General features: G+C 37.7%; 1 protein-coding gene across 6 annotated transcripts in view; it reads right to left on the bottom strand.

Moving 5' to 3' along the window:
• Positions 1 to 26,394, bottom strand: part of cdin1.L (CDAN1 interacting nuclease 1 L homeolog) — a 193,357-nt gene that overhangs the window by 75,579 nt on the left and 91,384 nt on the right. For 5 of the 6 annotated variants that reach the window (XM_041572189.1, XM_018229266.2, XM_018229268.2 and 2 more), the window contains 5 exon segments: positions 24,850 to 24,929; positions 21,365 to 21,414; positions 15,706 to 15,773; positions 12,140 to 12,205; positions 11,714 to 11,819 (listed from right to left, as the gene is read on the bottom strand). In XM_041572189.1, coding sequence (XP_041428123.1) covers positions 11,714 to 11,819; positions 12,140 to 12,205; positions 15,706 to 15,773; positions 21,365 to 21,414; positions 24,850 to 24,929 — 370 coding nt within the window. 6 annotated transcript variants of the gene reach the window in all.

Here is a 26,394-nt window from a genome sequence, read left to right on the forward strand (position 1 = left end):
CTTTTTGGAGGCAGTCTAACAATGACATACAAAGGGCAAACTAAAATATTGGTCTTTCCGCCAGTCACAGTGTTGCCCTGAGTCATCAATAGAAAAAAAGGAGAGAAAGAGAATAAGATTAAGTAATGAGGAAAACTTACAGAAAAGAAAATTAAGTGGGGAAGATCATTTCTTTTAGCCATTCCCAGTCAAAAGTAGCAGTTTACATTTTGCTGTATGAGATAAGCACGTCAACATTTGCTATATATTCAGCAATGTTCCTAGTCCGACTGTAATTGTTTATATTGTTCGGATTCTAAAAATAATACCCATGCTGACCATGTTTTAACAAATACCTCTGGTCTCCCTTGTACATTACTCAACAATTCTTCCATATTCATAAAATTCCCCATTTCTTTAAATTGTTCAGGTACAGTGTGTGATATAGCAGATCTCCAGTGTCAGGGTATCACTGTTCTAGTGGCACAGAGACAGAATCCTATTAGTGATCTATTGTATTTAAGTGCAGACCCTGGGAGCATGAAGAGTATGCCTATAGAGGGGTCGACCTGCAGATCCATACCAGTGAGTGAATTGATTACTTAAAAATATTGATTCCTAATATGGTGTAAGTGATTGACACCGCTACCAGAAATATATAACGGAGATTCCCCTTCTTTATTAAATCTCCAACACAAGTCTGAGACATTATGCTTTTTGTGTAAAACTTCAGGGCATCTGTATGTTTTTTGATATTAAATACTTTGGACGTTTTCTCTCCCATAGGTTAAGGTAGATCAGGTACTTTGGGAAATTAGTCTCAAATGGAAAGAACATACCAATTGGTCATTGAGATGTATACTTCAGTAGGGTGGTAAAGTCACAACTGCACAACAACCCACAATTAGGACATCTTTTTCAGAAAATAGAAGGATACCGTAGCATGTCTTTACAGATATAATATAAATTTAAATCTCCTGAAACAAATGTATGCGTAAGGGTTTCATGCAAATGTTCACAGGATACCAAAACCAGCAGGAGATGTGTTGAGCTTGAACTGGTGAGCCTAGTTGGAAGTGGCAAGGAAGGAGTTATGGTGAATGCAGCTCTGGCAGCACGGATGCTGCCTTAAGCCATTTCCGTCAGATAGAGAAGATCTTGATGTTGGCTTGTGTGACGAGTGGAAGCCCAGTGCTTCACATGGTATTAGTCTTGATAAGAACTAACTAGGCATCAGGCCACAATAACGAAACTTGAAGAGACAAGCCTGTTATAGGCAGCCAGGGTCCACATAAACTCTCCTGGGGCAGGCTGCCTCTTGGTAAATGACAGAGTTCATAAAGCACAGAGAGTGGTGTAATGGAAAAAGGGGTGTCACTGTGCCCTGGAATGGGGTGGGGGGGGGCAGCAAAATAAACAGAAATCCCTTTCCACTGCAGGCTACTTGCAAATGATTATTATTGTATTGCTGCTTGTTATGAATCAATCATGTGCTGAAACTGTTTAAGTCCCAAATTTCATTTTATAAATTACTAAAGATAGAACAACAAAATACTGTAAACACAAACTGAATTTCCATGTTAAATAACAATGGAAAGTAAATGCAGTGTAAAATGGTTTAGTGTGAGTGGATGATGTGAAAGGTATTTGTAACAACAAATATTACAATATATATTTTACAGAATGGGGAATCAAGTTCATATTAAAAAAAGAAATAATACATGATTATCCTTGCACTATGGACTCTATCCCTGCCTTGTGGCTTTTAAAAAAAATTCTCATAAAGTCACTTATTACTGGAGGCCAGATATCCAGCCATGAAATATATATATCTTATTTTATTTTATGTCATACAAGTGCAACTTCCCCAGCAAAATCCACCACAACCAAAATGCGACTGCTTCTCATTATAAGCTATAAGAAATTATATGGCTTATGGCACGTGGGAATAGAGTATTGAGAGAGAACATTGGAGTTCTTCTCAATAGCCTATGTTCTCCTTGTCACATTTCCGTTGTGTCTGTGCAATATAAAAAGCACTGATGTTAATTGTACTATACACATCAATGAATGAGTGCATCATTTCCAAAATCGGGCTTCAAGAACACAATTTCTCTTCTTTTATGGACCCTCTACCTTCCTTTAAATATTTTCACATATTTCCAACACATCTAGAAACTAAAGCTTTTAGACAAAAAAAAAAAAAGTACGTAAAGATGATTCAAGTCTGCAGATTCTTTGGTAATGGTAGAGTTCCTTGATCCAATTTTCCATTTATGTAAAAAAAATGAACATCTTATAGATGCTACTGATAAAGTCTCCACTCTTTTGTTCGTCCATCCATTATTATTTTTATTGTTTTAATAAATTGCGCTTGCGGGCCATAATTTTTGGTACAGCCATCATGTTTCCAACTAATGGCTTTGTTCACTTTTACGCCTCTGCATTCAATTATGCGTCTTGTTGGGTTGCTGCCTGTGTTATGCTTGTGTGCCCTGCAAATGTATTTCTTAGCAGGTACGGGTGTGTAGGAGCCCCTTATCCGCTCTCAAGCACAGACGTTTCAATCAGAGGAGACGGTGCTATATTGTATCTGACTGCTGTCTATTAGCTAAGCTGGTGCCTCCGCGGCTATTTCATTTCACACCTCATTCTGCACTCCAGCGGCTTTGCACTAAGCCTCTCCAGTGTCTGGAGTCCCTATGCCTTATTTACCATATTCCAGACATCATTTCCTCTGCTCTGTATGATGGGAGCAGGATGACAGTGTTGTCAGAGCTCTTGCAGGACTGAATGCATATATATTTTTGCCAGTCAAAGGACTAGTTGCCCCCATTTTTTTTTCTTTCTGAACCAGATAATCAAATATCTAAAGTACTGTAGACAGGATAGGAGCAGTAACACACTCTACATGTTTAGAGCCATTGGCAATTCTGCAAGGCTAATTTTAATTTACCTGGAAGGCAAGCAATCTGGTAGACAACCTTCTAATCTGCTAACTGAAAAAGAGAAGAATCTATTCTTTAACAAAGGAGAAAACCACACTAAAAAGCAAAGTAATGGGCAGATATCCTTGCCTACTGTGTGAATGGAGATATATTTTCATAATTAAACGTACAGGATCTATTACGATTTTGGCTTTAGGTTTGCAAGTGATGAAAACCAGTGCCATAGCACCCAGTCTAAGTTACTGTTTGTGTAGGAATGTATTTATCTACAGTACATGAACCTAAAGTTGACTTCTGTCTATCATCTGAGACCTACTCTGCTCTTGTCGTAACCAAATGAAAATATATGGTGAGAATCATCTGATTTGATTCAATAGCATCTCTACTGCCACCTTCTCACATCACAATGGCAGACTAATTTCTATGCAACAGAATTATTATTTACTTTTGTGTTAAGTATTGCAAATATTATTTCATTGGCATGGACCTTCTTGCTTCCATGCTGCTGTAGTGACACTATGAGACAGTTAATCCCTTTCTAATGTTTGGTGACTGATTCACAGGATGATTGAGTGAAAGGGTGCAGAAACTAGAATCAAGATCAAAGTGCCCTGAGCTGGAGTCCAATAACCTAAGCACTATGCTGTAGTCCAATTACAGGCAACCAAATAGCCAATCACAGCCCTTATTTGGCATCCACAGGAACTTTTTTCTAGTTTGTGTTGCTCCCCAACTCTTTTTACATTTGAATGAGGCTCACGGGTAAAAAAGGTTGGGGACCCCTGATCTAGACCAAGTCAACAATTAATAGCCCATGTACTGAATGCCACCCTCCTCATAGCCTGCCTGACCTATATCTGCCCAAAATATCCCAGATATCTATCAAGCATGCTAGCAAACCCATTGGGCATGGCATCAACATATTGTTGGGGTCATCATTGGATAGATCTCCCTAGATTTCCACTGTGATCCAATCAATGGCTTGGGACCAAAGCCAACATCATCCCAATTTAGCTCATTGTGTTATTAGGCATGTCAGATACAGATCTACTTATTTAGTGAGCTCACAAAAAGCAGATCATACAGTGTATGCCCAGCTTTATCCTCATGCTTGGAGATCTCTCCCAGAACTTGACACCACAGCAACAAGCAGAAACAAACACCGATATCAGATCAGGCCGCACTGGCTCTATAGGGCTGACAAGGAGGGTGGCTCCTCTATCTTCTACGTGAGTTTTTAATCATTTTCACACTTTAAAAAAAAGAATTTAACTAACGAATGATCATATTGGACTCCTGGAGAAATATTCAAGCAGGAAAAAACGAAAAACACCCTTCGCACACATTGCCAGGGAACAATGACAGCAGAATTTGATCCGTGACTGGAGTTATGTGCTGTTTATGCCGTAATAAATAAAACCAACTTCACTTATTGTACCCTCTGTATGAAAAATTAACTGGACACCTAATATATTTAATATTCGCCGGCGTGTGAGAATAATTTTTATGCAACTCTGATAGTTAGAAAGATAGATAACTCAATTATTCTGTCATCTATCAAAATATTCAGATACCAAAGAGCCCACTAAAAAGATTGATTACCGGCAAAGTCCACCAGTTTCAGAGCCCTTATGATATTCACGCATTTGGCTCAACAACTTTTTTTTTCTTCTCCACCCCCCCTCTCTTTTACTGCATTCACAAGCAAGCTTCATTACCCATCACTCTACCGGAGAGACTTTATTATGAGGATGCCATCTTGGCAAGGCTGTTATTTAGATGATAAATGTAAGGGAGAAATGAGCATCCAGAAATTCTACTTATTTATATGTTTGAGAAGGATAAAAAAAGAGGAGGGGGCTAAAAACAGGGGGGGGGGGTAATTTTTGACAGCGAAGCAAGCAACATATACATTCCCAATGAACCTCTATTTTACAGCTACACATAGATCATTTAGCCACATGATAAATAACTGGATTTATTTTTCGTCTTGAATTTTGCCTTTAATTTGTGAACGAACAGATTAGCTTTTATTTACATGACAATTACATACTAATTTCCTTTTCTTTCCTTAAATATAGGATAGGTTTACATTTAGGCTAAATGCACTCTCCAGGCGTTCTGGCCAAGTATAAATATAATGATAAATTCTGGCATATATGACCTGTTTATTAAGTACAAAATAGGACTCATTTGAGAGGGAAAGTAAAGGCTTTAAAATTTGCACACAATGGGGGCCATTTATTAACACTGGGTAAAAGTGCCTGTAGGCAGTTACCCACGGCAACCAATCAAAATTGTTGCATTTCTGATTCTACCTGCAGCTGCCTGAAAAAAGCCACGCATTGATTGGTTGCTATGGGTTACTGCCCATGGGTGAATTTGCTCAGAGTTGATTAATGAGCCCCAGTGTCTTTTTTGATTTTTATGCATATTGCAGCATTTTTAAATTAGATTTCCAGCATTATAGCACATGGTCTCAATATGGCATGCACGGCAGCCTGTATGCCATTTACCAGTGCAGATTAGCACATGCATTGTAAAACTGCATGCAAGTTGAATTGCAACGTGTATTTTTTTATATTAATCTTTGAAAACTAGTCACTTCCCTCATATTTTCTGATCCTCTCTCGCTTGTACATTATGTAAAATTTTAACGGTCTAGTTTGTTGCCTTTATTGTTACCATGTATTTTTAAAGCACCAACCGCAGCATTGTAAAAGAGGGTTTATATAAAGAATTACATTCATAGTGACCAGTAAGAGATACAAAAGGTGAAGGCCTTTTCCACTGACCCTCCTGTTATTGCCTTATGTCATGTCTTCCATTATTGGTTCACTTGTCCCTACTTTTAAATATCCCTTCTGCTCTTCACCTGCCTTGTATTATTCTTGGCTTGCATTCATTTATTCTTCTTTTATTTTTGCCAGCATTTGTTCTATTGTTGTCCATTGCCATTGCCCTAAGAAGACTGAAGATCCAGAAGATGGCACCCATGAACACTGCTGCACTGATATGTGAGCAATGTATTTGGGACACTTTCAGGAGTAATGAACTATGCGGGGGGACGACTATCTAGGGTAGTAGGTATGGGCTTTTCTTATTGGGGGTTTAGTTCTCCTTTAATCTTTATTTGTCTTTATTTCTTTAAGCAAACTACGTATGTCTTGTCTGTCACTTCTGGTTTCAATGTGTGAAAGACAAGGCCCAAAAAGACCACCATAATATGTCCTACTACAGAAATGTGCTTACACCCTTAATGCTAGCAGAGCTACCAATTTTTTTGTGGAAAATCTCTCTTCTGTACTCCAGATTGAAACCTCTCTCACAAATCATCTTGGTGCGAAGGGAAGTCTTTCTTCCCTTCAGAAACTTTGCATTTTCACAGCTTTATCCCAAAATCTTAAAAGGCTGAAATTTGCACAAATCAAAGTCCTCTGTTCGTCTATTGTTGAACATTAATATTCACTACTTTGTAAGGTTCTCCGAGTAGCACTTAGTGTTATTTACGACTAAGGGTCTCTCCAGTGTTTTGCCTGATGTACCTACTTCAGCATTTTGCCTTTTCCATTAACTGTAAATTTAGAATATTAAGTCTTGCGTGCAGGGTCAAGCCTGGGCAACAAGAATATGATTTAGAATTGGCAGCCAGGGAGTAGCAGAATATAAAAGATCTCCTTATAAGCAAAGCTTTTTGGAAGCTTCTCCAGTCAGTTCCAGCGTGCACATTGGAAATGTCACTTGTAAATGCCAATTAAGAAATTACAAGGGGTTCTGAAAGGTAGGGTCTGTAGTTGCAGACATTCTTCTGACATGGAGGAGTACATCTGACCAGGCCTTTGGCAATAAGGAAAAAAAAGAATGAAATTGCAAGATCTGCGCTGTCAGCTCATATCGTCCATAAGGCGAGACGTTTGTCGAATGTGAGTTAGTAATGGTGGTGATGCTAGATGTGAAGGAGAAGCCTTGCGGTAATGTAGATAGGTGCTGAAAGCGCTGTCGAAATGGCGAGGTGCTCCCGGGTGACATAACAATATTTGAAAGAGTGAGACGGGGAGGAATAAGGAGTGGGTTAAGAGAAGGCTTAAAAAAAAAAAAAGTGCACATTTGCATTGTGTAATAGTCTACATATTTCGACAGCTTAAACTAAAGACTGAATAGAAACTGACAGCATTTTCATATATAGAAAGATGCCCACCCAGGAGATAGGTAGGGACTACACCGTGCTCTTAACCTCTTCAGGAGCAAGGGAAACAGAAACCATATTGTAGACAAGAATGGATGAAAACACAACAGCTTGCAACAACAGAATTATGTAAAGATTCCTAATGTCAGAGAGAATGAGGTTTGATCAGGAGACACAGTGAGATAGGAAGACACAGAATAATGTCTAATACTGAGTAAGGAAAAGACAGCACACTGGCTGATTTATCTCTGGCCATATGGGGCTGTGTATTTTAAAAGCACATTTGGTCTGTAGCTCAGAAAATACCATTGTTAAGCAGGTATATTTCTCCAGTGTGACAATAAATAGTGACCTCCATATTCACGCAAGGTAAATATAAACTGTGATTATAAATACATACAAAAAACTGTGATGCACATCCACAGGCAAGTTATGCTTCTTGTGCAATCCTGCCCAGCAACTAAACAGTCCGAGAATTTCCAGGGATGTGAGGCCTGTAAAAACTGCTTTCTTTATGTTATGTCCTAATGTATAATGTCCTATGGTTTGACACAGGTCTGTATTGCATATGGGAACACCCCCATCTCGTGGTTCTGCTTACTCCAGCTCTGCTTGTTTGGTTTATGAGGGGCTGTCGTTGGCCTTTTTAAGGCCTCAATAAATCAGGGATGGTTTACATTAATTAATTGAAGGCCTGGTTCATGCTAATTTCAAGTTCTGGCAGTATGTAGTTCTAACAATTAACTCTTTTATATCCAAAATTTTATTCTTTTTAAAATCAGTGTAGAGGAACGGAGCACCATAGAGCCAGAATAATATGTTAAAAAAATCAAAATGTATTATAAATCCATAAAAAAATTACAGCAGCATCTCTCCTGTGGGGCTTCCCGTTAACGTGTTTCGTCACTGCCACTTCATGAAGTGGCAGTGAGTCACGAAACGCGTTATTCTGGCTCTGCGGTGCTCCGTTCCTCTACATTGATTTTGCCCTGGATTGCCGTTTGGGACAGCGGTCTGGACGTGGCAGCACGCAGAAGTTTGGCTGTGTACCGGTAAGTACTCCCACTATCATTTTGTTGCTTAAAGAGATACTGTCATGGGTAAATACATTTTGAAATCTGACATGGGGCTAGACATATTGTCAATTTCCCAGCTGCCCCAAGTCATGTGACTTGTGCTCTAATAAACTTCAATCACTCTTTACTGCTGTACTGCAAGTTGGAGTGATATCACCCCCCTCCCTTTTCCCCCCCAGCAGCCAAACAAAAGAACAATGGGAAGGTAACCAGATAGCAGCTCCCTAACACAAGATAACAGCTATCTAGTAGATCTAAGAACAACACTCCATAGTAAAACCCATGTCTCACTGAGACACATTCAGTTACATTGAGAAGGAAAAACAGCAGCCTGCCAGAAAGCATTTCTCTCCTAAAGTGCAGGCACAAGTCGCATGACCAGGGGCAGCTGGGAAATTGACAAAATGTCTAGCCCCATGTCAGATTTCAAAATTGAATATAAAAAAATCTGTTTTCTCTTTTGAGAAATGGATTTCAGTGCAGAATTCTGCTGGAGTAGCATTATTAACTGATGCGTTTTGAAAAAAACATGTTTTTCAATGACAGGATCCCTTTAACATGTTTATAAAACATCAACATATTCTGCACAGCTGTATAATAAATATACGTATACATTAAAATATAAAAGAAAACATTCAAAGCAAATAATTGTCAACACAAGTAAAACAGGGACCTGCGTAATCTAGAGAAAGAAACACAGTTGCTATATACTGTGTGAAGGGGCCCCAATGATTTGCCTATAAATTTGCATTACATTTATATGGCTCACTAAGAATTATGAACTTTCCTTTCCTTGTACAGCATTTTCAAGGGATGGTTAAAGGCCAGTATCAGTCTCTGTGAAGAGGGAAGGACGGCAATGCCCAGGTGCACATAATAATTATTCACATACTGGTACAGGATCCGTAATCCAGAAAGATCTGAAATACAGGAAGGCCATCTCCCATAGTCTCAATTTTATCAAATAATTCAGATTTTTAAAAATAATTTACTTTTTCTCTGTAATGATAAAATAGTACCTTGTACTTGATCCCAACTAAGATATAATTCATCTTTATTGGAGGCAAAACACTCCTATTGGGTTTAATTAATACAGTGTTTATACAATATCTTAGTTGACTTAAGGTATGGATATTAAAATTACAGAAATACCCATTATCTGGAAAACCCCATATCCTGAGCATCCTGGATAACAGGTCCCATACCTGTATTTATAAAGAGCTGTATAATATATGGGTGTATACATCAGACACACACATTCCATACAAATCTTCGCTCATACAAAAAAGGTAGAGGGCCTTGCTCACAGACACATGAAGAGAAGAATAAATTGTTATAATTTTGTTGGACTTTCAGATGCTAGAGAAGCCTTTGTGCACAGATTCCACTATAACAAGTAAGTCAGGATTTCACTTGTTTCACACCTTGTATTGCATTTGCTGTTTTAACAGATAACATCAAGAAAATAATAGCTATTTCCATGGTTTTTAATTTTATTGTAATATTCTTGCATTGTTGGGCGGCAGAAGAACCTGCGATCCCTCTGTCATATTGCTATTCTCTATTATTGCCATTAGTCCTAATGTCAGGTTTTTAATACAGTGGAATCCAGTGCTCTTGGATTCTCCATGGAATTTTCCTGCAAGAAGGGTGATCTAGAATCGGAATTTCAGAAAGAGATAGGAGGCTGGGTGGATCATGGTAGGTAGATGGGAAGGTGAAACTTGTAGGAACAAGGGATACATTTGGAATGATTATATGAAGAGGAGAAATGAAGATAGAAAAAAAAAACAGTGTGTTGGTGTATATTTTAGAGCACTGTTGCGTCAACAGGGTAAAAAAAAAAAAAGGTAACGAAGAAGAGATCAGGATATAAATATGGGCAGTGCTATAGATTGCCCATCTTTTTTTAAATCCCTGATTAAGAAGAAGATTTGGCTTGTTACACTACATTGATTGTCCAGTCATCTTTTATACAACGACATGGCTTGATTGGTAACTAACTGGTTAACCATGGACTGGCACATGGCTGGGTCAGCTGGGCCTCGGTGCCTGCATGCCAAACCCACTGCAAGCCTTTCATGATACTTTAAAAGCCCGGTCTCTCATCAACAGTGCAATGAAAATGCTTGAGTGCTCTTAATTACTGCAAATGAAGTGTTCCTTATGGTAGAGAGCAGGGACATTACCAATGAACGATAACAGCATCAGCCGCTTAATATGAAAACAGTTACCGTGTTGGCAGAAGCCCAGTCAGTGAAGAACTCACAGCACGTAAGAAACATTTTTCTTTAAAAACGTAACCATTGTAGTTTTTTTGTGCTTCTTATACATTGAAACTCAGCACTGACCAAACAGGGTGGGTGTAAAATTACCTATTGCATTATCAGCCTGTCGTTTTGGCAAAACCCTATTGACACTTCCCCTCTGCATTTGCCAGCAATTATGGGAAAAATAATCCAGTTTCAGTCAATGTAAAAATAACATTTAACTCTGAAATTCTAGAAAGTGACTATAAAGACCAGTTCAAACTATGCAGGACTGAGACACCTGCTCTATATGGCACTCTCATTTGATGTAAAATATTGTTCAGTGTAGCAAAAGCAGCTCAAGTTATAGGTAACCTCACAGCATCCTCATCCATAGTGGATTTTTTTCTTTACTTGTGCAGCATTTACCAGTGCATACATGATATACTTACCTGCAAAACAGCCCTTAAAAAGAAAATACTAAATATATGGGACAGGTGGTTGGACGATCAGAAAAACCAGTAATTCGACTTATAAACGTTTTCATAAAATATGTGTAATGTTCCTCCAAAACAGACTGTTGAGGTCAGACATAAAATCACTCATAAATCATATGGTTCATAATACAAAACAAAGGTTGTCAAAGCATTAACAATCACAATATTGCTCAGTTCTAGCACTGATGTGCTCTGATAGCAATGCTTGCTTTCTGTTTAGAGTTGTGTCATGTCTCATAGGGAGGGAGAATGTTGCATTTCAAAGTTTCTCAAACTTCTGTGTACTTATTTCATCTGATAAACTAAGTTGTCAAAAATACCCTTTAAACGTGGTACAGGGAGTGTTTGCAGACCATTTGAGTCATATATTTGCATTGGAGAGTATAGACTTTAATGGATATTGACGATCACAACTCTAAAGCTAGCCATACACTTGAAGATCCTCTTGACTGACGAGGATGCCAATTGAGCAGATCTTTCTCCGTCATGCCCACCTTAAGATGGGCAATATTGGGCAGATCCAATCATTGGGCCCTAGGCGCAGTACATGCTCCAACAGGAGTTTTAAACCCGTTCAATCGATATATGACCATATTCAGCCAGATACCAGTTAAAGTCTGTTGGAGCATACACAGCCAAAGAAATTCTAACAAGAGAGTTTGGCCTAGCAAATTGTTAACTTTAATATACAAACTACCCAGGATGGGGGATTTAACAATGGAGCTGATACCACGAGGGTCAATCAGAGCATGTTTTTCCTAGTATCTAGTAGACTCACCTATTCCAGTAGCTCCAAAACTGGTCATGTAGATACGTTTTGTGACTGGCCTCATCACCAAAGGAGGCCTTACTTTCAATCCAGTGAATGACGTGCCCATCCACGGCTGAAAAAGAAATTCCATTTAAAGGGTAAATATCTGCTAACCATTTAATTCTGATACAAACTGATGACTATCATCGGCATGAGCCATTAATGCAAGCTTAGAAAAAGATCTACCAAATATGACATTAATGTTTAGATCTGTAAGCTCCAGTTTTTATGCATCTCTTGCCACTTGCCATAGGACCTCCCCAATCAATGTAAAAACAAGTTTACAATCAATGTAAAAAAAAAGTTTACAAACAAAGTGAGTGCAAGAGAATGACTCTTTATCAAAAACACTAACGGGAGTAATCAAACATATGTTAATCCTGGCACACTCACCAACTGGCACTTCAAGGATAACATCTGGAGTTTTGTCGTACCCTTTAAGACGTAGTTGGTCCTCATCTGAACAAGTTACATACAGAACGAGAGAAAACAATGCAACATAAGAAGCTGGCTTAAAATCCTATATGATTATTGTTTGATCCAAAGAGCCCTGAATATGTCATAACATACTGCCCTTGACTACTGAAACCTAGGAGAGTGCTATATCATTTTGCAAAGTGCTATCACAGGAATGTCTTTATGTCTCCATCCAGCTTTAACTAATGGCTGGAAAACATACCAGGCAAAGCTGTGTGGTTTAGCCTTAACTGCCAGTTTGCAGGCAGAGCTTGCATCACCTTCAATATGAATTAATGATGGTTCCCACTGGTTGTGAACTAGCCTGCTACCTATTTATCTCCAAGGACAAGCTTTCCTGGAGAATCTAGTTCACCCAAAATGGGTGCAGTCTGACCTCACAAGTAAGAGACGCTCAATAAAATGTCCATTATGAGAACCAGCACAAGATAAAAAAAAAAACAAATAGGGCAACAAAAGCAATGAAGAAAAAATGGTGTCCTAACAAATAAAATGTATTAAAGTCAAAGGTTTTTATGGAAAAATCTGAAGCAAACAAATGTACTCAACATAAATTGCTTAAGACAATATGCCCAAGCTATATTTGGTAAAGTACATGGAAAATGCTAACGATTCTTTAACAATAACCATCCTCCTGTAAGTAAGGTAACCTTATAGAATAGTAGTGCCAGCATAAGCAATGCTGACTTGCACCCTGGAGTCCTAGGTTTGATTCTGACCAAGCAAGAGTTTGCATGGAGTTTTTATGTTCTTTGACAGTTAGCATCCCACAATATAAAACAAGCTAGTAGTTCAGGTTGCTCTACAATAAACCCATGAGCAGAACCAGCAGCAACAGCTGGTTTGCCTAAAACAGAAAATTAGTCTAGGGTAAAGGCATCAACCCTTTTAATTTAGCATTACATGGTACCATTTGTATTTTAGGGTAGTATCAAATGTCTCTTCTATAGGAAGCTGATGATGGAAGGCCGGAAGGTTGGATACCACTTGGAAATGCTGTACAGCTTAAATAAAGAGAAGCTAATGTCCTCCAGGAAAGGGGATTTTTTTTTGTCTTAGAGAAGTCCCATAATTTCTCTGTGCCTTAGGCACCAAATTTATATTTTGCTCACTATATGCCAGGTGCACACTAAGGGGCTAATTTATCAAAAGTCGAGTTTCAGTTTTTTTTTATGATTCAAGAAAAATCACGGTTAAAAACGTGAACATGAATATAATTGAGAATATTCTTTGTAACCTCGAATAGCTGGAATTTATTAAAGAATAAAATCATTAAAAGCCACCAGAAAAAAAACAAGGGAAGTAAAAGCTGGCGAGGTCAATGGGATTGTCTCAGCTTTCATTATATATTTATTTTCCCAGTTCAATAAAAGTAAATTTTTTTAGCCTCATTGAAAATGAATTGAACAATATGATTCTCGTTGACACAAGACTTTTTTTCCTGAGAAAATGTGTGCAGAAATATTCTTAATTAAGCTCGTGTTTGAGAAAAATAGTTGCACTTTTTTTCTCGAATTAGAAAATAAGTAAATAGGCCTCCATGTCTCAGTAAATGGCATGTAAAGTACTTCATAAAAATACCAGTGCTTTAACAGGCTGTGTTAGTAATTAAAGTAAAAGGCATGCAAGTATTTATTTCACATCTAAGTGAAAAAAACGTGTGTGTGCACACATATATCATTGAGCTTGCAAGTAGGATCATACAACTGGCATTTCCTTGACTACTCTTCGGATCTCACATGACCCAGTGATGGCTCTTATCTCATGGCAGAGAAAGTAATACTGCAGCACATATTAAAGCATTTTCTTTCAGCTACTTATTCTATAAAATATTAATTACACGCCTGCAAGTGTGTATTGTTTATACAATGTATTAGATAACAGAGTTCCTGTTCAGTCTTAAATCAATAAGAGTCTGTTCTGCATCAATCATCCTCTCCCTTGTAGTATCATGCACAAATACAATCATTTCCCCTCATTCTTAAACCGTATCTCTATCATTTCCAAAGAGACGGATCATTGAGCTTGGTGTACTAAAATATGTTTTAAAAAAACCCTACTAAGCACAGTTTTGTACATGCGCACCCCAGCATATTAAACATTAGGCTGCTGCCATCTTGGATTTAATAGGGGATGTTCAAAAACAGGAAACAAGTTAAGATTTCTCCTGAGTAAATTCCTTATGGATGTGAAAATACAGAGAAATTAATTCTAACTAATTCAAATGGGAGAGAATGTCATATAGAATCTAACCATATTCTTTGTATTGACCTTGATTCCAACAGTGCCGCTCATGTTCTTTAAACTATGTGCCCACAGTGGCTAAGTAAGATTACTAGGACAGCTGAAGACAATTTTATATTGTGTAAGAATGGCACATTTGTTGACTATTATCATTTGGAAAACTGGTGTTCAGAAGATTACACAGGACTGCAATTGGGAACCACTACTTTACAAAGCCATGCAGCTTTCAAACAGACCAGGTGAAGAATGAATGAAACCATGATGAAATATGAAATACAAAACTTCAACCTACAGACGAGATGCTCAATCAGAGGTGATGTGCAACTAATCTGTCATTCTTGGTTCTTCCCATTAACCCATAATTTTTGGTACAAATATGCTAGCAGATACCACTACATACTGCTGTTGGAACCAGCAACATTACTTTAGATACGTACCCAAGTGACAAAAGGACATACAGGTATGGGACCTGTAATCCAGAATGCTCTGGACCTGCGGTCCAGATAACGGATCTTTCATAATTTGGATCTTCATACCTTCAGTCTACTAGAATATCATGGAAACATTAAATAAATCCAGTAGGCTGGTTTTTCATCCAATAAGGATTAATTATATCCTAGTTTGGATCAAGTACAGAGTACTGTTTTATTATTACAGAGAATAAAAGAAATTTTTTTAAAATTTGGATTATTTAGATAAAATGGAGTCTATGGGAGCATTTTCTGTAATTCTGAGCTTTTTGGATAATGGGTTTCCAGATAACGGATCCCATAACTGTATAAAAGCCAAGTTCACTCAAGAAACATCCGTGCCAACTCATCTTGGATCGTGTCCCTGTAGCTCATGCCATTAAAAATCAGTCCTCTTTTATAGTTAATGACATTTTTATAAATGTCCCTGAGCATAATGGAATGATGACTGCTCAGTCAGACCCTAAGTGTGGAATTACTTTCGGCGAATGTAATTTAAGGCACAGTTTATAGCATGTCTTGTAATTCTTAGCACCAAATAAACAGTTAACATCGAGGTCTAATGTTTGAAAGCAAACATCTTTTTGTGTTGCTATGGACAACATTTTACATGGAATATAGTCCCTTATTTACTCAAGTGCTTCATTTATTCTGGCACCTACCTTAAGATGACAACTGCTACCAACCAGCTACCACTAGCTCAGGAAAAGCCAATATCTGATATACCGGCAAGCATATCTTCATTTGCAAGTGTCAAAGTATTCTTACCTAAAAATGCCAAGTTATGCTCCTTCAGTTTCTGTCGAAGCAGTACTTCATGTTCATGGCCAATAGCGCTGAAAAAGAGCTGTGGTCAAGGAGAATCTGGGGCACAATACATTTCACACTTCTGCAGACTTTTATCATTATCAGCTTAACAAGCAGTGCACTTTAATGGGCAGATTTATCAAAGGTCGAATTTTGAATTTATGTGAATTTTTTTTCAACTCTAATAAATCGAATTTACTTCATTTGAATGGGAGGTTATTTAAGAAAAAATTTGAACGTCTGATATTCAATCGAATAGTCCTGACCAGAAAATTCATCGAATTTGAATCAAGTTTTCCTCCGAAAAAAAACTTGCAGGCAATTAACATATTCAAATGGCTCAATGGACCTCTGCCACTGACTGTAAATAAACTCAGCAGGTGGCAAATATTCAAATTAGAAAGGTTTCCATGGTCGAGGTGTGATAAATCTCACATTGGAATTTACATTCGAATTGGGGAATTAAAATTTGAATGTGTGAATTTTGACAAAAATAAAATTCGAATTCATTTAATAATTCTGCCCCTAAATGAACAAGGTGGGTGTAAGAACTAATGGTGACCAGATTCCATTTGGTGAGGAAATCCATTTCCAATTTTGAGCCAGATTCAATTCAATGCCAAAAACTTGCAATCATGGCTTATCATGTGAAAGCTAAATTGAATTCTATGGCGACTTGAGATGAGTTTTTCACCTCTTTTAACTATTTGATCAAAACCCCATTGTAGTGTGTGCAAATATGGAAATCAATAAGGAAATCAATTTCTCAATGTATTAAATCGAACCCTTTTGTTCATAAAGAGTTGTGTTTCACACATATATAATATCTTGTGCCTGTTAAACTTTGTATTGTGTCTAACTGGTTATAGGTTGATGGGTTAAACAGAAGAAGCAGAGCTAAAGAAGTAATAACAACCTGCCAAAAGGGTAAATGATGTACACGCTTGCAGAGAAACATAAAAGTTCCTATAATGACTTATAATCTCAAACTCAGAATTTTTAATTCACCTAAAAAGGTTGAATATATAGATGCACAAAATGTATGTAACAGTAAATGCTTAACAGGTCTAGCTTTTCTATTATTCTAGTTTTTCACAACATACACACAACTGTTTATTGTCGCACAAAATAGATGGGAAGGTCACAAACCACCAAATAAAGGGAAATCAGCACAGTCACATACAGTTCAAGCTTTGGAGCAAGGAAGCAGGAAAAAACGGATTCTGATTTAAGTGTACATATTGTCGCATAACCGAATTTATCTGTCCACAAAACCGTGCACATTATTTCTAGGTTTTTATAATAAGTTATATTCTCTTTCATGTAACTGTACATTTTTCCTGTAATGCAGATTATGATATAAATAAGACACATGCTGCTTGGGTGAATGGTCGGCCCGACCAACCAGATATATAAAAATAGATAAATTGGTCCACAGAGAGAAGAGAAGTGAGATAGAAAGGAAGAAGATAAGTGGAGGGCGAGGACAGATAGGGAATTATGCAAGAGCTGCACAGCAATTTCCTAATGTACCAGTGGCCGAAACACTTAGAGATGGTCTATAATGTTACTACCTGTTATTGATGCATCCCGCTGACCAGGAGGCAAAACTTGTAAATAATCCCAGAGGCCATTTTCCGCCCAGTGAAAAACCCATGCCCAGCTTCCCGTAATCCTCTAAACCCTTCCTGTGAAACACCTCCCTGCCATTTGCAAAGAGCCCTTCTCTGTGCTTTAGTACGTGCATATATAATTAGAGAGTTATATTTAAAATCAATACTCAATCCTTCAGAAGACATTATGCTCTTAAAACCTTAAACTTTCAATTGATTTTTAACTATTTTATGTGCACTGAAATTAACATATAATTTCTGAAAACTCATTCTCTGATGTACCACATTTGTACAGTCAAAAGTCACCAGCCTCTATCCTCGAGAAAGAAGGTTGGACGGTCATACTGTGCATTTTCCTCGTGCTAGAAAAAAAAACACACAGACGAAGGAGCAAAGTCATTCCGATGATATTTACAGTGATCCGTCCAATCTGTTTCAATTTACTCTTCACATATAAGACATATGCTTTACAACTGCTTATGCTTCTAGGAGATGATCTGACTACAGGCAAAATCAGCAAATAACTAAAGAAATGTATAAGTACAAAGAAAACGGTTGGCACAATATGAAAACCCAAGGGAATACCAATGACAGAATAACAAAGTAGAGTACCAATGATAAATGTAATGTTATCCTGATTGATGCTTCTGCCTGCAGATGCCATATGACAAGAGTATTAAAGTATTATTTATAACTGTGGATTCAGTTATGACTAGGCACTAAAAAGTCAAACCAACGGCAAAAGAGATCTCCATCCCAAAAACTATTTTTTTTTACCTACTGAAAGAAAATAAGCAGGTTTCCATATAGATATTATTTAAAAATTGTTCATGGTTTAAAAGTTCTTTGTAAATGTATATGCAAAGCAGAATACAAGAACATAAAGTTGGGCAGATACTGCTTTCAAGGAATATTATATGTTCTACATAACCAACCTTAAAACCATTAAAATCGTTTATTAATACATGTTGCAAAGTGGCCTGGAATTGTATTTTCTTTTATTAAAAATCAGTGGGTGGTTTCCCTTTAAAAACATAACTTTAACCTGACCAAGGAATACACTGATAAATAGGGATGCACCGAATCCACTATTTTGGATTCGGCCGAATCCCAGAATACATCTTAGACGATTCGGCCGAATCCCGTACCGAATCCTAATTTGCATATGCAAATTAGAGACGGGAAAGGAAAAAAGTGGAAAAATTGGTTTACTTCCTTGTTTTGTAACACAAAAGTCATGTGAAATCCCTCCCTCCCCACAATTTGCATATGCAAATTAGGATTCGGATTTGGTTCGGCCAGGCACAAGGATTCGGCCGAATCCGAAACCTGCTGAAAAAGGCCGAATCCCGAACCGAATCCTGCATTCGGTGCATCCCTACTGATAATTGGATACAAATACTCATGTTTACGTCAAATAACTGTTCTTTAGGATGCAATAGCTGCTTAATGGCTTCTGGTGTCAAGCAAAATATCAGGTTGATCATTTACTATCAACATCAAACAATCCAATGTACTGTAAAATGTTCTATTACAAACATTGGGATCCATGCAGTTGTCAGCTCTTTACTACAGGTATCGAACCTGTTGTGCAGAATGCTAGGGACCTGGGGCTTTCCGTAATTTGGCTCTCGCTACTTTAAGTTTCCTTAAAAATCTTCTAAAAATGAATTAAAGCCAATAGAATTGTTTTTCATCCAATAAGGATTAATTATATATTAGTTAGAATCAAGTACAAGGTACTGTTTTATTATTACAGAAAAAAAGTAATTTTCAAAAATGTTAATTATTTGATTAAAATTGAGTCTATGGAGATGGCCTCCCTGTAATTCTGAGCTTTTTGGATAGCAGATCCCATGCTTGCACTGACATATTTAATCATTTGTGTTTCTGTCCTAGTGGGGCTTGCAATTTAATTTCTCAAATATTTGATTAAAATTAAGGCTACGGGTGAAATGGCCTTTCCTTAATTTGGAGCTTTTTGGATAACTTGTTTCCCATGCCTGTCCCAGTCCTGCAGCATGTGTATTTAAAACTGTCTATGGGGAAATGGCCTTTCCATAATTTGGAGCTTTTTGGATAACTGGTTTCCCATGCCTGTCCCAGTCCTGCAGCATGTGTATTTTAAAACTGTCTATAGGGAAATGGCCTTTCCATAATTTGGAGCTTTTTGGATAACTGGTTTCCCATGCCTGTCCCAGTCCTGCAGCATGTGTATTTTAAAACTGCACACTTAACATACACATAATTAGATGTCCAATGGGTTATTAGTTCAAAGTAATAACATGTCGGGGGCAATTTATAAAATGCTGTGATCTGTTCCTAAATCACAATCAATTTTCGATATTAAAATGTGTTCGATAAGACTTGAATATTAAATTATGCCAGATAAACCCTGTTGAAAGGTCATAAAAATGAACAGGAAGTGACCCTTCGGCACTTAAGAAAATGGAAAAATCACGTGTTCTACTAGCCCACCAAAAAAGTGCAACAATCATAATTGTGCAAAGTGGCTTAGAAAAGCACGGAAAGCTGGGATGCCTCCTTCATTCATGACTCCATTTCCCATATTTGTTGTTGTTCAGATGGCTTCTGCCTCATTTTTATTAGTAAGAACTAGAGATTTGCAGGTTGAGAAAAACTTGACCTGCACCCGACCCTAAACCGCCCCCCAAGAACCCTTAACCGACACTAACCCGCCAGGCGCTCCCGTTTATATTCCCGCACATGCAGTAACATCACGGAAGGGGATGGGGGCATGGGAATATATAAAAAGGAGCGTGTCCGGTGGAAGTGGGGCACTAGGAGGTCACATGCGGCCAGCAAACTGTGTGGAAGTTGACCCGCACATCACTAGTAAGAACATTAGTTTCGAGGAAAGATAGGACTTCTATGAATACCAATAAGATCTACATATAACTATAAAAAAAAGCACCGAAGATTAATGAATGTAAAAAGGAAAATATACATGGAATTATATTTTCTCTCATTAGAGGAAAAATATTTTTTTAAGTCTTAGATAAGTGAAAAAAAGATAATGACAAATTGCTTCAGCCTAAGAATTATTGAGATCTCTAAGAGCCAATCCTATTATGTTATATTATTATTAGTGATTATTCCCTTCCGATAAACTGACTATTTTTGGTGACAAAGGGGAAATGGTTTCCCAAATAAACAGTGCAGGGCAGAATGCGTGCATAATAACGGAGAGATATAAACACTGGGATCAATATTATGTGGCCACTTAATAGAGTACATAGACCTTTCCAGACCATTTAATAATTTTCTACACGCTAAAGACCCATCCATACCATTAATGACGACTTTTCAAAGCATGTTTTAGAATCACTAGAAACAGTTAATGTTTAAGCTTCTTTTAAATACTCTGACAGGCTCTCTAGAATAAACCTTCTGGGAAAAGGCAGAGACAGAGCAAGAAACACAATGCCACTTCATATCGCAAGCATGATATTTCTCAGCATCTCCACAGGCCAATCAAGCATTTTCCTGATAGTTTCTATCAAATGCTAATCAATTATTTCCTCACCAGGCATGTCTTTTTTTAAACCACAAAGCCATTACAGCCCATTATAACTCATGCCTGATTGCCAATAGCAGTAGATGCAATGATAGCTGTAGTTGTTGGCTGTGTAATAATGTCTGGTTGGGTCATGAAAGGAGCGCTATATTTGGAAATACACAGAAGTGTATTAATACTTCAAACTAATAGACTCTTTGTAAGAACAAATATCTCTGTACAGTTCTATGGGCCAAACGTGCAGATTATATATATATATATATATATATATATATATATATACATATATGTGTGTGTGTGTGTGTGTATATACATACACACACACACACACACACACACACAGAGATAAAGATATATAACGCGCACAAAAAACCCCAAAAAAATGCATTGCAAGGACAGGGGAAATAAATATAAACTCCAAAGTCGATTACATCAGACACTTTTCTCAGACTTCTTAGCAAAAGGATACTGTTTGATGCCGTCCACCAAGGGCCCGTTGAAGCAGTCATTGATGATGCACTGAAAAGGAGAAAAATAGGATCCATTCAGCACAAGATAGAATGGGGTAAGACATTTATCCATCCATATATCCAAGTCAAAAGCCAGTGTGTTTTTTTTCCTTGTTTCCTGAGGCTTATATGCATCCCTGTATGTGCCATAAGTGATCAATGAGATGTTCTTTATTGAGGTTAGGTGCCTATAGGTGGACATGGTCTAACGGATAATGGGCCCCAGGCACCAACATACATTATTATAAAAAATATATGAAGTGATCTTAACCTCTATTAGACATTTGTTGGTGAATGATTACACAGCTTGTGAAACATACTGTATATAACACTTTCGTGTGCTGTCTACTTCTTCTTGTTGGTGCTTTTTTTCTTTACTTTTTGCTTTCAATAAACGAGACTGAGGCACTGTTTATGTGTTTTTATCTTTAGGCAAAATACAGGCAAACTGAAAAGACATTTTGAATATCTATTTTCAAAAAATATATCCTTTTCCATTCCTGTTGTGTGGCAGTTTGACCTTGTACACCACCTCATTAACTCAACCTATTTAAATCCCATTCAGGTGCTAAATTGTTGTTTGTAGGAATTTTAATCGGTGACTTGTGCCAACTTACTGCAACCCTCCAACCTGGGATATTGTTAGTAATGCAGCTGCTTGTGTGTGTAAATAAAGGGAACATTGGATAAAACATAGCAATTACTAAGCATAGTAAAATATTTAACATGTTTAGTCTGTAAACCATAGAATCTACAGTCCCTACATTAATGGACCATGGGGCATGCACCATATATTCTACATTTCCAGTTGGCTCTTTGATCTATGGTCTCTAACAACAAATGCGGCAGTGATCAAAGAGTCGACCACCAGTACAGAAAAGGTTTAAAGCAACAAGAAGTGGGGCATAAAAAGCCTTAGATCAGCAAATTATATGGATGCAAAGGTCTTCGGTAGATCACATTACACTGGTGATCAATGGTGAAGTAGAGGGTATGAAAATGATGCAGCCTTCAAGAAAGAAGCAGAAGGCAACAGGCAAAAGACAATACAAAGGACAGCAAATGAAAATTAGCAATGTGCAAGTACGAGTGTGAAATAGAAATTATGATATGGGTAAGTTGTACTGGACCAAGTATGTAGACACATCGGAGTTAAAAAAAAGTTAGTTTCTCACTATATAGGATGAGGATTCTAGGGGCACGAGCCCCAGTCCTTTAGCTACAAAAGCAGACAAACAAATAAAAAACAAAAGAGGTAGGCAAACTCTGTATTACTGGAGTGTTAATGGCCTACATAACATACACGACATATTAAACAATGATTATTCAGTATTCTCTTTAAATAAACTGACAGAAAAATTTCCATTTACAAACACCCATTTATACTTAAGTCTGCAGATCATTCACTTTGCGAATGCTACAATACAACTCCTAACAACTACTGACAAAAACAACTTACTAAACCAACTATGGAAACACAAAACTAAGAAACTCACGACTTCACACATTTATCATACCATTAAACCATTATTGAACATAGATAATGCAGACAAACCTAACTTTAAATGGACTACGGAAATACCCAACACCACAGAAGTAGACATTTTGAGACAACATACTAAAATTATGACATTACTTCCAGCAAGTAGATATCAGGAAGTGTCACTGCAAATCCTCCATAACTCCTACCTTACTCCAATCAGAAGATTTAAGATGGGTAACCTCTCCTCGGATGAATGCTTAAAATGCCGCACTCCTGCAGCAAACCTAATACATACCATATGGTCTTGTCCTTTAATGCAATCCTTTTGGAAAGAAGTCATCTCATACGGTGCACAGATGATTGGGAAACCTCTCCAAGCACATATAGAATGGGCCCTATTCAGCAACTCTACTTCGTTCACACAAATAACAAAAACTGAAAAGCACCTCATGGGAAGACTGGCTGCAGCAGCCAGGAAAACAATACTGCAACAATGGCTACACACTGATCCCCCACCATTGATATTAGTAAAACAAAAATTACATCACATATTCCATATGGACTGGTTGGAAACCGTAACCAGGAAAGAACACGATACACCGAAATTCTTCAACACCTGGTCTACCTATATAGCACACCTCCCACAACGGATCAAATGCCTCACAATCTACACCTTTAGACATACACCATGGTATGATATGGAAACTCTCAAAGGCCACCCTTTGATCATGGAATCATCCCAATACTTGGCAGCATTACAACAAGAATCACTACAACCCGATACCGCACCTCCCAGAAGTCACCAAACTAACAGATTGCTGACCTCTTATCTGAATTAACCATTATAGGATCTACCCCCCATGCTATTAATCATAACTGAGCTGAATGTTTAAATTGTTATTGAAATGTTTATGTTTGATACCATAATCACTGTAATATCTACTCCATGTAAACATGTAAAAGTATGTCTTGTGATTTTGCTTTATCACTTCAAATAAAAACAAGTTATAAAAAAAAAAAAAGAGGTAGGCATTCCACAGAATCCTACCCAAGACCAGTCAAATAAAGGAAAAATAAATTATGTTAATTGAAGACAACATCTCATTATTTTACATATATTGCCTTACACATTTCATGCTGTGTGTCATAGGCTTATTCATTGATTTACTTGACTGACCTGTGTATGGAGTCTATGAAATGGCCGCTCTTTGGTTTTTTGGAAACAAGGAAGGAGGGGGTGTAGGTGATTGGTTAGATGCCACAAACATGAACACCACCAACTGGAATTAAGATGGAGTAATTTAGGAGGTATATAATAGTATGTGTCAATCCAATGTATTATGTGTCATACGAGTAAGAATAAGACATCTTCAAATTTCCGAATAGAAAGGGTTTTCATATAGTAAACCTTGAGTGGTCATACATTTTAAGAAGAGCATCCCATCCATGTGCTACACATCAGTTATAACTTTATGTAACTTTTTATATATCATGATATACATGTATGAAAGACAATATTTCATGGTATCATATCTCACCAGTAACACGAAAATGGCACCAAGTAACAAAAGGCTGCCAAATCAAGAATTAGAACAAGAACATAATGTGTACCAATACAGGTGAATAAAACACAGGTTCCGTGCAATGACACACTGTGAATTATCTGCGATTCCAGTAAGCAGCGAAATAGAATTGTATTCCAATTTCATTAGCTCTGACCATACAAGCATGCACAGCATTAGAAATTAAGGCCAATCAAGCTGCCCTCTATGCTACATGATAAACGGGATGACTTTTGATTATTACTCCCATAAAAGGCAGCAATTCAAAATGTTAAACACTCAAAGGGCAAGTTATCTGGTGGCATTTCAGATGCTTGCTAACCTCAATTGATATTTTATAGTAACCATAATTAAATAAGCTTGCACACCCCCACCCCGGAGTTTAGAAATGGGAGGTTACCAGATGAACTTGATTGGCGAGAACAGGGTCAGGGATCAGAGATGGATCACGCAGCATGCTGGACAAAACGGGCTTTGTCGCTGTAGGAGTAAGAAAAAGGAATTTTAGTTAGAGAATTATTTCCCAGTAATTGCTTAATTAACACTTTCTACCTTGCATCTTGATATTTGTCTTTTCATTCTGGATGCACAAAATATCTATAAATATATATATAGCCAAAGAGCCTGATAAAATACTAAAGACAATAAAGCACTGCTGTTATTCAGGAAGTATTTATTGTTTCTAATTGTGGATAGCGGCCATTGTTATTTTTAACATTTATCCTAACCAATCGTTTTCCCCAACAGCTGTTGTCTCCTTTAGAGGCAGAGACACACGATAACTTACTAGCTGATCCTTCAGCAAATATTGGGGGAATGTATTAGTAGAATGTAATGTATGAAATGTAATGGGTTTATTAGCTTCACAAGCTGAACATAAAGAATGCAATATCTACAGTACTTCTGAGTATGGTTAATAGAGAGTAGTACTAAGAATCAAAGGGGCAACAGAGTAAACATGTAATTATTAAACCCCCAAAACATTACTGATGCAAACTTACTCAGAGGGTCCCTCTAAATACATTTACAGTTTATGTTAAATGCTACACCTTGTATTTTGGGCAAGGTTGGACTGCTCTTAAACAACTGAACTGATGAAAATAGTGTTGGAATGGGAGGGTCCAGGGTCTTCAGCCCCAGAAGCAACCCCCCTGACCCAGCTGCAACCACCCCCCTAGACACAATTCCCCTCCCAGCATGCACCGTCCTATTCTCTTGACATCAAAAAAGCAAAATGGACGGCACAAAAACATTTTCCTATTCTCATGGCCGCAATTGGCAGCGGCAGTTTCAGTTGGGGTGTGGCTCTGGGTTGGCAGGGCCCAAAAGGGCCGCGCCCACTGGGTGTTTTCCCGGTGTCCTGCTGGCCCAGTCCGACCCTAGATGAAAACTTACTTAGTGGGCTCCTCTAAACACATTTACATGATGTTTCTATTTTAGTGGTTTTATAGTTATTAGCAGTTTCAGGGGGGGAAATATAATAAAATTCACAAAAAGAACAAATTTGCACACAAACAGGAATACAAATTTGCATGTCACAATGTAATATTCTTCTTTAGGCTTTTATTGCATTGCAAATGCCGCATTGCAAACCTTTAAGACCTGCTTGAAGGTGGCGTAAAGTTTTGGAGCAAACGTTACAACTTTTTTTCTTATTACATACACTGTACACTGTGGCAATTGATATCGCTTGAGGGGCAAAGGGTTCGCAAAGGCAAAATTGTTCCCATTGCAAACACTTATTCACATTGCAAATGCATTTTGTTAGCGACATTACATCCCCCCATTAGACCGGAATACCAGTCTTTCGACTCAGCTTTTGAAAGGTCAGCATGTCAGACACCCTAACCTTTTATGCTCTTCCTGTTTTTCTGTTAATCCTAAATTCATGACTCTCAAGGGGAGCCAAAGCCTGGTATAGGTAAGGGATCCATTATCCGGAAGG

The sequence above is a fragment of the Xenopus laevis genome, chromosome 8L (genome assembly GCF_017654675.1).
Source record: "Xenopus laevis strain J_2021 chromosome 8L, Xenopus_laevis_v10.1, whole genome shotgun sequence".
NCBI classification, from domain to species: domain Eukaryota; kingdom Metazoa; phylum Chordata; class Amphibia; order Anura; family Pipidae; genus Xenopus; species Xenopus laevis.